General features: G+C 37.4%; 2 protein-coding genes and 1 long non-coding RNA gene across 4 annotated transcripts in view; 1 reads left to right on the top strand and 2 right to left on the bottom strand.

Moving 5' to 3' along the window:
• LOC122634241 (knirps-related protein-like) overlaps nt 1–12654 on the bottom strand; it is a 70561-nt gene extending 57907 nt beyond the window's left edge. Inside the window, exon 1 of the mRNA XM_043822984.1 lies at nt 12584–12654. The gene's annotated coding sequence lies outside the window, so the exon portion shown is untranslated. The remainder of the gene's footprint in view (nt 1–12583) is intronic.
• Nucleotides 1–12868, top strand: part of LOC122634245 — a 226712-nt gene that overhangs the window by 62059 nt on the left and 151785 nt on the right. The gene's annotated exons all lie outside the window — the stretch shown is intronic.
• On the bottom strand, nt 11080–12193 carry LOC122634243. Its single transcript, XM_043822990.1, has 3 exons — nt 11982–12193; nt 11604–11841; nt 11080–11502 (listed from the first exon to the last, which is right to left on the bottom strand). Exons 1-3 carry the CDS (start codon nt 12065–12067, stop codon nt 11410–11412), a joined length of 417 nt encoding a protein of 138 aa, XP_043678925.1. The 5' UTR covers nt 12068–12193; the 3' UTR covers nt 11080–11409.

The following is a 12868-nucleotide window of genomic DNA, read 5'->3' as shown; positions in this document are numbered from 1 at the left end:
TCTTGAGAATGGTTGGAAAAGAATTTATTGTGATATTTACGTGTTTCGGATTCACAGATCTTGTACACAACGTAGATCCGATAAACGTGATTTATTTCACGTACATAGTAGTAATATTCGAAATTGTACGTATCGCGTTGTTGAATTAATAAATTCCAAACGTGGTACAAATCGTATAAATATTTTTATCGGCGACAATGATTCTTCGATAGAAACGTTAGAAAGGAAATAAGCGAGTCATTTTAGTTCTGCAAAAAAAAAAAGAAAAAGAAAAAGAAAAAGAAATCGAATGAGAGAAAGAGAAAGAGAAAGAGAAAGATAGAACAAAAAGAAGGAAAAAGAAAGAAGAAAAAAATAATCGATTCGCGCGATTCGATCGTTATTATATTAATACGATATCAATATGCGGTAACGCTATTTGTTTTAAGTTCGTGATCGGACTACTTGCTTATCGAATAGTAGTACACACCTGGATATAGGAGTTTAGCGCATAGAGGCGCGTACGAAGGGTGCGTAATGCAGCTCTCCACTTCGTGCTTCGAAACGTGACCAGACGTAGAGCGTCCTGTGTCGATGAAACTTAGTGATGAAGGAAGAGGAGAAGTAGGAGGAGGAGGAGGAGGAGGAGGAGGAGGAGGAGGAGGAGGAGGGGAGGAGAGGAGGAGATGCTCGACGCGGATGACTCAAAGTCTTTTTAGAATGTACGTTGGCATTGTGCACGAAGGTGTCACGGGAATACGAAAGGAGTCTTTGCGTGAAAAAGAAAAAGAAAAGAAAGAAAAAAAGAATGAAGAAGAAGAAGAAGAAAAAAAAAAGAAAAAAAAAAGAGGGGGATGTCGTGTAGTAGAGGAATCGTATATCAGTACGAACGGCACTGACCTGAACGATTCTCGATCGTACGGAGAGATAAGGATTAATAGGAAAAAATAATGACGCCGAAAAAATAATAAAAGATAAAAAAGGAATTGAAAAAGTCGAGATATTATTTACTTTTATCGATAGGTAAAATTGATCTCTACGATAATGAGATAGTATCCGTCGATAGGACGTCTACGATAATTATGTAATATATAATATTATATTTATCCAATCGATAAATATTCAATGGTTAATTTGATTGTAAAATTTATTATACGTTACGTATTATTCGGGACGAAGAAAAATGATCGGAGAAGAAACGTCGACTGATGAAATTTAAATTTCCAAGGAATCGGTTTTAAACGTGTACGTTCAACACGTTTAACAATGCTTCGTCCTGGCATATGTATTATATGCGTTCTTACGTAATTTCTCTAATGGATCGTGTTAATTAACGGGGGCGACGCGACGAACAACGATCGCAATAGTAACTACTTGCAACGAGAGAGATAGATAGATAGATAAATAGATAGATATATAGAGAGAGAAAGAGAGAGAGAGAGAGAGAGAGAGAGAGAGAGAGAGAGAGAGAGAGATTTGTTGTTGCGTTGTGCGATTTCTCGTGTCACGGTTTTTTTTCTCTTTTTTTTTTATCTTTTTTTTCCCAGTCTCTTACCTCTCCTACATATGGGAGACGCGGTTTGTCCTTACTTACGAAGTAAATTCAGTAGCCGTAGATCGTTAATTAACGATCATGGTTCGTTAAGAGTTTACGTTAGTTATCGAATATGGCGATGATGGCAATGGTCGTGGTAATGGTGGTGGTATTGATGATGGTGGTTGGATGCTGACTGACGATCGATTCCTACTGTCGTTTATAAGAGATTGAATCGAACGTGTCGACCCTGGCACCTACCTACCAACGCACGACTCAATGCGGATTTGATTTCACAATCGGCATCTTGAACTTTTACACGGAGACACACGATCCTTCTCGTATCGTCGATGTATTCATGTAAGTAAGTACTTACTTACTTACATACGATAGGTAGGTAAGTACTTACTTAGGTAAGATAGATATAGATATAAAATGAGAACGTGACGATGACACGCGTTCTCTCTTTCTTTCTCTTCGTCTCTGTCTCTGTCTCTCCGTTTCATCTTCGTGATTTTCTCTTTCGTCTACGATCGTCTCGATCGTTTGTTCGTTCGTCTTTTAATTAAATTCCTACACGAGATCTCGAGATGGAAACGCTTTTTCTTTCTTTCTTTCTTTCTTTCTTTCTTTCTTTCTTTCTTTTTTCCTCTTTCCTTCTCTTTTTGAACAGCTCGCATCGATCGTAATTTTTATAACTATCGTAAAGAAATGTTCGAAGAAACAATTTGCAAGATATACATATATAGATAGGTATTAATTCGCTTAGATTTAGAGTTAGGTCTCCTACTTTAAAACGTTGTATAGTTACGGATAGAGATAGATTTCTTTTTTTCTTTTTGTCTTTTTCCTCTTCTTTTTCTTTCTTTCCTTTTCTTTTCTTTCTCTCAAATGAATCCTCAGGTAGTAACGCAATTCGAAGTAATTGCCTAGGATAGTTATTTCGAGATAATTAGGATTGAAATATCAGGCGTTCTCGTCGTGTGATCTAGGTACGTGAAATCTTATGTATACCTAAGTTTCTAAGACTAATAAGACAAAATGTCAGCACGTTTTGTAATTAACCACTTCTGCTCTCGGCAGTTAAATTCGTGCTTATTTTTATCGAAACCTATGAATCCTACTATTTACGATAACGTTAATAAACGGTTAGATGTATTCAATCCTCTCGTTAACGATATATATATATATATATATATATATATATATATATATATATATACACACATTTTTTTTATATATATAACTACTTTTCTTTTCGCGATATATCTCGATGCATTTTAAAAACGTGAAAACGTATTAGGCAATAATAATGTGTCGTCTTTACGTCGTTCATGCGATCATTCGCATACTTGCTTTTTGTTTTCTTACATTTCTTTTTTTTTAATTTTTTCTTTCTCTTCTTCGTCAACGTCAGCGTCATCATCATCATCATCATCATCATCATCATCATCATAATTATCATCGAATAAAACTAAAATTCTATTTAATGCTTTTGAACTCGATGAACCGGCAGAAACGACTACGCCGTTATAATATAACACGAACTAACGCGGACGCGTGCGTATATTTAGGGCCGATTATGCAAAGAGGAGGTCTATAAATATGCAACGACATAAATGTCAGATATTCATACTTCGTTTATGATATTGGCTCGAAGCGACGCCCGGTAAAAGCCTCATTCACAGTTGCATCGCATTATTATTTTCAAAGTGACTCTCGAACGATCGTCCTACCAACCAACGGCCGTTCCTCGCTTTCGATTTTAATTATTAAACAAAATCGATCGGGTCTTTATTCGACAATAATTATAAATAAACATAGCTCACGTCGTTACTTCTTCGTTTTATTTTTGTATTAATTTTCTTTTTTTTTACATTCTCTTTCATTCTTCATTTTTGTTCTTGTGACATTCTTTTTCATTTCTTTTTTTTTTTATTCCTTTTTTCTTTCTCTCTTTTTTTTTTTTTTTTTTTCCTCTTAAGAGACCGCACATCGGTTATACAAATCGGGTCTTTTTAAAAACACGAAAGAAAAAGACAAAAAATCCTCGCAAAAGATTGGAGGTATCGATGCTACCCGGGCGAATTTATCACGGCTGGTATTATAATACATTTATTACAGCGCATTGAAATAATGAAAGTGTTTCTCGATGAGTTTCGCACGGATTAGCATAGCAAAGTCGTAGCTCTTAACGATCATTTGCTGTAAGAAAACGATCGAGTGGAAGCTTTAGTATGGAACGGTCGCCGACCGCGATCGTCCTCTTCTTCTTCTTCTTCGTCGTTGTTGTTGTTGTAGTCGTCGTCGTCGTCGTCGTCAGAAGAAGAAGAAGAAGAAGAAGAAGAAAACGGCCAGCCTACCTACGTTCCTTCGATGAAAAAAGAATGATGGAGAATGTGGGGGAGGAGAGACATTCTCGAAGAGAGAAAAAGATAGACAGAGAGAGTAAAAGAGAGAGACAGAGAGAGAGAGAGAGAGACTAGACATCAATAACATTCATATCCGTTTTCGTTCGTGGTCGCGCTTTTTTTGTTATATACTCTTTCTTTCTCTCTATATCTCTTTCTGACACACACATACACATACAGATGTAGACAGAGAGACAGACAGATAAACAGATAGATAGATAGAGACAAATACACATATACGAACAACGCGCTCATTCACTCACTCACTCACTCACTCACTCACTCTCATTCTTGGTTTTCTCGCACACGCATCGGCACGTAATCGAAATTCAAATTTATTCTTGCCGTCGTTTACCCGCGACGCTTCATTAACACAAGATGGTAGAAGGGGTTGGAAGGGGGAGAGGGTTTAGAGGGAGTAGTAGTTTAACTACCTGCTCGGATCGTCGTACGGCGATAATTTAATTATTACGTTAGATTTGCTAATTCGAGGCGAGGGAGCCGGTAACTCTTCCTTCGTAAACGTCCCTTCACGAAGGGACCACTTTTTTCTAGGGTGTAGGTAGTAAGTAAGTACTTATATATATATATATATATATATATATATATATATATATATATATGTATGTATGTATGTATAATATCTACAGGATATATAGACTTGGAAAGGAAAGAAAAAAGAGAGAGAGAAATAGATAAATATGTATTTTAACATCGTTCAAAGCAACTTCGTTTTTTTATCGCACGTTTTGTCTTCATTTCTTTTTTCTCTTTTTCTTTTTTTGATTTTTTTTTTTTTTGATTTTACTTTTACTTAATACTACCAACTCCATCCTAAACAACTACCCCTCCCACCGCTCCTCTCCGTTTATTTTACCTTCTTCTTCTTCTTCTTCTTCTTCTTCTTCTTCTATTTCTTTTTTTTTCTTTTTTTCTTTTTCTTTTTCTTTTTCTTCTTCTTCTTCTTCTTACAACATCGATCGCATAGCGAACTATCGATTAACCGATTGATTGCCCCTGCTTCGTCTTGCCACGCCCATCGATATCCTTTTTGCGCACGACCACCATGATCCTCGACCATGGCGGTCCTCGCGTACAAATGAAATCGAATTAACGAACGCGCCGGACCAATTAGACCTTTACGAGAATTCGCACACCGGCCGACACTTCCTTTGATTATTCTTTAATTGCTAACCGATTTCGATTGTAAATATAATGACCTACAAAGTTTCCTTCGATACTAGTTATATATATCTATAGAATTGTTTTATTGTTATTATCATTATTATTGGATTTAATGTTTATTAATTATTGGAAATTAGATATTTGTTGAGATAGAAAAGGTATAATCATCGTTCAAATAATATGCTACTTTCCGCGAATAATATATTAAATATATCATGATAATTATTATTATTACATTCGCGTTTATTAATTATTGAAAATTATACAATTGTTAAGTATAATGGTCGTTGGAAATAGTATGCGTGTTCGGGAATAATAGACGTTTGTCGTTTTTACTTTGAAAGCGGTTGGAAAATAGAGGAGTAAGAAAATGCAAATCGTAACGAATATCTATATACGTATATATACATATACATACATACGCGCGCACACACACACACACATATATATATACATTATATCGTAATGGCTCGATAATACTGGCAATGTCCTGCATGGAATATCTATATCGTTATTTCATAATGGGCGCGAATGGTGCGTTCACGGCATATGATCGGGGCAAATTACGAAAGTAATCGCATGGCCTCGTACAGAGAAGGAGAAAATCTTTTGACCGTCTTTTAACATTGAATTGATTCACTTTAACGATTCCATCTTATATACAAATATTTTAACTAAACATTCCAACTAAAGAAAACTTTAATCCTTCTCCTACAATAATGATTACACTTATCTAAATAGATTATATCAATATCTATAATACGATTTGGATTATCACAATTTTATATCGAGCCGATGGAAACGAATGAATTTATTTATTAATTATTTACCGAACAACAATTTGTCGTTCGATTGATCTTTGTTGAAAAAAAGAAAAGAAAAAAAAAAAAAAAAAAACGAAAAGAAAGGAAAAGAGCGAAAAAGAGAGAATAAAAAAGAGAGGGGAAAAAAGAAGAGAAAAAAAAAGAACTAACGGGGGAAAGATTATGATTTGAAGGGAAATAGAATCACGGAGTCAATAATTTCACAGCGACATAGTTTACAATATCGAATCAAAGCAAATTGCTGTGCGTACCGGGCGAACGAGTCGCACCATGCGTGCGGCTTACATACAAATGCTCGCGACCGACTCCCAATTACGTAAGATTATGACATCCGTGACACAATCGTGTAGACGCGTGTGCGTAACGCCCTCCTTCCGTGACACGCTCCAAGTCTCGTAGCGATTGCTCGCCCTACGCGTTCGTTTTCCTCTCTTACTATCTCTCTCTCTCTCTCTCTCTCTCTCTCTCTGTCTCTTTCTCTCTGTCTCTTTCCATCTAATATCCCCTCTCTTTTGAGTTAGCATCCTCCTCCATTTTTTCCCGCGTTTCAAGCTTTTTTCGCAACTTTCGGAGGACTTTTGTCTGGGAGTTAGGAGCGCGTGCCGCTAGCAATTAACTTTGCGTACCTTGTCACGAGCGAGTTCACGAGCGTTGCACCGTCACGATTTGTACACCCACCTGCGTGTCGGCTCATTCAGTGCATCCTCTCTCTCTCTCTCTCTCTCTCTCTCTCTCTCTCTCTCTGTTTTTTTCCTCCCCCCCCCTCTCTCTCTCTCTTTCTTTCTCTCTCTGTCTTTTTCTCTCTTTCCTTTTCCTTCCTTTCATATTCTTTTTTTTTTCAGATCCTCTTACTTACGATTTCATGGAAAATTAAGACACACTTTTTTTCTCCGTGTTTCACGTATTATATATTATTAGATTGATTTCGTACGTATATATAAAATCAGTCTAATGTACATGTATAAGTAGAAATGTTATTTTATTAAAACGATAATTATCTGTTACGATCAATATCAAAGAATAATCAGTCGATAATTAACATTAAAATAGTGTTATAAAGAATATTTCATCGATAAGAAAATGTTTCTTTAAATAGAAATGATCATCGAATTTTCGTAGCTACTTTCGAAATCCCGTTCACACGGTTCCGTTTCGTACGGATAATTCTCTCTCTCTCTCTCGCTCGGTAGTTATTTATCGACTCGAAATTATGCGCGCATCTTCTCCACTCTTACATAGGTATACACCGGTTCGGATTATTTTGCAAGATATTCCAAGATGCTCTCGCTCGCCCGGCCGATCTTCATCGTGCGGTTGTAATTGGATTCGAGCTTAATACATTTATAATGCAAAGTTATTAACCTAACTAACGTACGATCGCCGCAATTACGCTACGGCTGTGGGTTTTGCCGCCTTAACGAGCGAGCTTGAGAAATCGCATCTCTTGCCCTGAGACGAACGGTGCCGACACCGCGAGGGTCGGTCGCTTCCAACGGCAAAGGGCAACGATGTTTCTTTATACTTCGTTTGAAACCAACGTTATTCCCGTGGGATATCGGTATGATGTCATCTAAGGTAATCTAAGAGAAGGAAGGAACGAGGAAAAGAGAGGGGAACAAGAAAAAAAAAAAAAAAAGAAAAAAAAAGATAAAAAGAATGAAACGACGAGGAACGAGCGCGAGCTTCTATAACGACGATCAATAAATACCTAAATGTTTTTAAAAGAGTTTAACTTTGAAAGTACGTCGAGACAAAAAGACAAAAAAAGAAAAAGAAAAGAGGAAACGAAAAAAGAAAGAAAGAAAGAGAGATAGAGAGAAAGAAAGAGAGAGACCAGCTCATTGGTAGGCCAACGGCAAAGAATATGATTTCGTTTTCATATTCCAGGGTAAGAGAATACGAGAGGCATAGCAATGAGAACGTTGAAGCTTACGACCGGAAGCGAGGGAGTGAGAGAGAGAGAGGGAAGAGAGGGCGATGGGCACACGCGTATCCGGCGCGAGAACCGAGAGAAGAGTCTTATTCGTCGAACTTAGTTCTCCTTCCTCCTCCTCCTCCTCCTCCTCCTCCTCCTCCTCTCCTTCTCTTCTCCCGCACTTTTCTTTTTTTTTGCCGAAGCGTCTCGATCTCAGGTTAGTTTCTTTCTTTGCTTCTTTACTTGGTATTAGACCGAAGAAAAAAAAAAAAAAGAACGGAAGAAGAAAAAATTCGCTTTACCGTTTTTATCTTTCTTTCGTGCTCCCGTTTCGTATCTCGGTTATTTTTCGTTCGAATTAAAATCCCCGTGTAATCGCATTACGATTGCATCCCGTGAATCGTTCGTTAGAGGAAAATTTAATTATCTCTCTAGAGACCCTAACATTCGAGGTTCAACGAGGTCGAAAGATCACAATTAAGATTGGCAATATAAAATTGCGTGGGTCCGTATTCTTGAAATGATCTCTTGAAACGGAATTAAATGATCTCTCGATATATATATATATATATATATGTATCTCCAATATTTTCTTCGGTAGTCGATCCATTTTCCTTTTGCTCTTTGATTTACCCAAGTTTTATTTTATCCGGACTTTCGTTGGATAGGTTCCGCGATCTCGTTATGTAAGGAGGCACACGGGCAAATAGCACGAGTTGCTGTCGCAACTATTGCTTGCCAATACGAAGAACGCTTGCGACTTGGTTCGATCGCGTGCCAGGACGAACGTAATGTAACTACGTTCTTTAGCTACAGTGGTGTTTTACTTAGTTGCTAGTTCAAACTCTTTTCTACCTTTAGCGAGATCGTACGAATCGATCTAAGAGAAGTCAACTTTCTTAGAGATAGCAATGTTGTAATATCTTCCGTTGAACCTTCCAGGACCTCCCAGCCTTTTAACTTTTATTCTATTCGTCGAAAACAACGGAACGAAGAGAATAGAGAGAAAAAGAGAAAAAAATAGAATAGAGGAAACGCGTCTCCGTCTGGTAGAATATGCAAATCGATTTAAGCTTCTCCTCCGCCCCGTTATAACCCTCACCTATCCCTACCACGTGGATACGTATCTTTCTTTCTATGTTGGAGTTCTTTTCTTTCTTTTTTTTGTTTGTTCTTCTTCTTTTTTCTTTCTTTTTTTTTTAGAAATGAATTATTATGAATATCAGGTAGTCTCGAAAAGGTGACTCCTGACAGCTCGAACTCCGACAGCTCTCGCAGTGCACCTGTTCCCGAAAGATCCTCTTTGAGAGATTATTTCGCAGATAAGAACGTCCCTCTGTTTGTCTTCTTTTTTCTTCTTCACGACTGAACCTTCTTCTTCTTCTTCTTCTTCTTCTTCTTCTTCTTCCTCCTCCTCCTCCTCCTCCTCTGATTTTTTTCGTCTTCATCTTCATTTTCTTCTTCTTCTTCTTCTTCTTCTTCTTCAAACTTCGATCTTCAAACAGAACGCGTTCGTTCCGTAGACGTCGGAGCCTTTTTCCGTTTTCGTCACACGTATAATACCAGAAGCATCCTTAAAACGTGAATCCTTTTTGAAAAGGATTCCTCTTCTCTTCCTAAGATCATTGAAAGTCCTCTCAAGATGCTCGAAAAATCTACTTGCTACCGTGCACGCATAATATCTACGTGGAGGAAGCTTTCGTAAAGGAGCGCGAGAAAATTCAGTAGAAAGGATAAAGAGAAAGAGAAAAAAGAGAGAGAGAGAGAGAGAGAGAGAGAGAAAAAAGATAGATAGAGAGAGAGAGAGAGAGAGAGAGAGAGAGAGAGAATCGTCTCTCGAGCTCGTACGTCGTCTTCGTCGTTGTCGTCGTTGTCGTAGTCGTCGTAGTCGAGTCGGTAAGCAAAACGTGAAACGTGAATCACTTTGTTACGGCTGACGTCGAGACTGAAGTCGATTCAACGACGGCGGCAAGAGAGAGAGAGAGAGAGAGAGAGAGAGAGAATGAGAGAAAGAAACAGAAAGAGAGAGTGAGAGAGGAGCAGGGTGAAGGGGTTATGGGGTGGGAGGAGATAGAGGGGAACGATGGAGGAACGAGAATCCTGTTGATAGATTTCTCGCTCGAGTTGAAATATACGTCTCGTAAGGCGTGCTCTGCACGCAACGCGAAAGTGTCGTGAATTTTGCCAACTGTAACTGAGCCTGCAATATGTTCAACCAAGAGTTAAAAGATTCGAGGAGGACACCCGTGAAGTTAGGTGGTCTCTCTCTCTCTCTCTCTCTCTCTCTCTTTTTTTATTTCTTTTTTTGTCTTTCTTTCTTGTCTATTTTTCTTTTTCTCTTTCTTTTTTCTTTCGATTCTCTCTCTCTCTCTCTCTTTTTTTTCTCTCTTTTGATACAAAGAAGTGTCGTTGTCTTTTTTTCATCCTTTTTTTTCTTTTCTTTTTTTCCTTTTTTTTTTTTTTTTGATAAGAGGGTAAGACCAGTAGCGAAAGTAACGACAGACGCATCCGTTTTTTCTTCGTCTTCTTCGTCGTCCTCTTCTTCTTCTTCTTCTTCTTCTTCTTCTTCTTCTTCTTCTTCGTCTACTTCGTCTTCTTCTTCGTTTTTTCCACCTTCATTCTCCCTTCCAGCATTCAACGGAAATATTAAAATGCCTCGACGAGCTCCGCACATGACAATAAGTTCTTCGCGCTCCGGACGTGCTCTGGATACTGGGAGTTCGCTCTTAAACTACCATTCGCGTATATATGTTCTCTAGAAGTCTCTTTTTCTCTCTCTCTCTCTGTCTCTCTTTCTCTTTCTGTCTTTCCTTTCATTTTCTCTTTCTCTTCTTCGTCTCCCTTCGACCATATTTCGTTGGGGTGTCCAACGAAGATTGAAATGCACACGGTGCACATCCTGTTCGGGAAAATTCAAATGAACCTTTATCCGTCCTGGCGTCTCTCGGTCGGCATACGACTCTCTCTCTCTCTCTCTCTCTCTCTCTCTCTCTCTCTCTCTCTCTCTCTCTCACTCTATCTCTATCTCTATCTCCTTGTCTCTCTCTTTCTCTCGCTCTTTTTCTATCTATCTATTTCTACTCAAGATTTTCGGAAATTTGAAACGATTTCTCGCGTCAAACCGATATTTTCGTATTCTAAGAGTTTCGCTTAAGATATAAGAGAGGATAAATGATAAGAATTATTTGATTAATTTTTTCGATTTTTATTTTTACGATTTTATAATCGATTAAATATATAAATATATTCGTATACAATTACGATAACACATAGAAAATCGTACGATTTTATTTAACGGACGTGTAGATAGATTTTTTTTTTTCTTCTTCTCCTTTTAGAATCACTCTTGAATTCGTTCGTGGCGCCGTTGGGAAAACATTATCGGTTCGAAGAAAGTTTTATTTCGATTGATAGTTTCATCTATAAATGTTATTACATAGAAACCGTTGGATAAGTAGAAAATATTATTAAGAGCACCCCCTAATTGCTCCAAGTAAATTTTTCTATATCAACGGTCCATTAGTCGATAGTAGGAGGTTCATTTTTGTTGGTAAAAAATATTCAGTTCCAGTATTTGTTTAATGAATTACCCGATAGAAATAAGACAGAGCCAAAGATATTCTTTGAAAGAGGATTGGCGATGGTTTTCGGATTCTACGTAGTACGAATTAATAGTTATATTTAATATTAATAGATATTTCATATTAATATCAATAGATGTAAAATAATGAAATGCGTTAACGTATTGTTTGTACCGTGATAGATTCGCTGATATTATCGATGATCTGTTTTGCACCTTTCATAAATATCCGCATATAAGACGATGAAGTCTCCCAGTTCGGTTGATTTATGTCCTTGTTAATATTTTTAACGATATTTTTCAAGTCGCTTGATACTTCTATGCTCTTGTACGGCACGTTATTAGATTCGATACATTTTACCAAATTCAACGAAGCTTGAGACGAGGATCGTTTCATCGTCGAATTTATTTGCCTGAGAACAATCCCAATGTTTTTTTTCGCTTTTAATTCTTTTTCTTTTTTTTTTTTTTTTTTTTGTTTCGTTATGATCAATTCGCGAGCGATGAAAAGGAAGAGAGAAAAAGAAGAAAAGTAAATAAAATAAAAACTCACCAATTTTGTTGAACGTGCTGTCGCAAATTAAGGACAGCCAAGATACATAATGCATACATTTGCTTCTGTACGATACAATTTAGCATTTTAATTTGACCTATTACTGGCCAAGATTAATATTTCATTGATTTCACCTGAAAATTTGGATATTCCCTCGTGATATTTTTTAATGTTACATGCCGCGAATTTGTTTATCGAGAAATTAGCTGTTATAATCAATACGTTCGACTTTCATTTCATTATCCATCTCGAAAAAAAGATATGAAGCGAGAAAGATCGATCTACTTCTTTCGATAATTATTCAAAGATAACGATCATTTTGTTTCGATTATTTCGTTTCGAGATTATTAATTAACATCTTTTCAAAGTCGTTTGTCCGATCGAGTACGATAACGAGAGATAGAGAAAGAAAATTGACGGTATTCGAGAAACAGAGGATCTCGAAGAAAATATTCGAAGCACTCGTAGATCGCGGTCGTATTATCCGCGGAAATTGGTTCTAGCGAACGCGAGGTCAGGAAAGAGCTGCGCAGGCGCGAGAGGATCGCGTGCGAGACAGACAACTCATCCACACTCACGTATTAAACATAAGTGCTACTTACCTATGCCCGATCCTCCGAAGCCGCGAGCATCTTTCTACCCTTTTCTTTTTCTTCTTCTTCTTCTTCTTCTTTCTCCCTCTCTCTTTCTCTCTCTCTCTCTCTCCTCTCATCTTCATCTTTATTCGAGTCTCCTCATTGCGAATCCCTTTTATGTACATACGTACATACATACGTAAGTACTTACTTACCTACGTATACGTATATCCATGGTGCCCTTCTCATCGGTTCTCTTTCTCTTCGATCCGATCCACATACATATATACGTACGTATATATATATATATAT

Source organism: Vespula pensylvanica, chromosome 14 (genome assembly GCF_014466175.1).
Source record: "Vespula pensylvanica isolate Volc-1 chromosome 14, ASM1446617v1, whole genome shotgun sequence".
NCBI classification, from domain to species: Eukaryota; Metazoa; Arthropoda; class Insecta; order Hymenoptera; family Vespidae; genus Vespula; species Vespula pensylvanica.
This window is presented reverse-complemented; position numbering and strand designations above follow the sequence as displayed.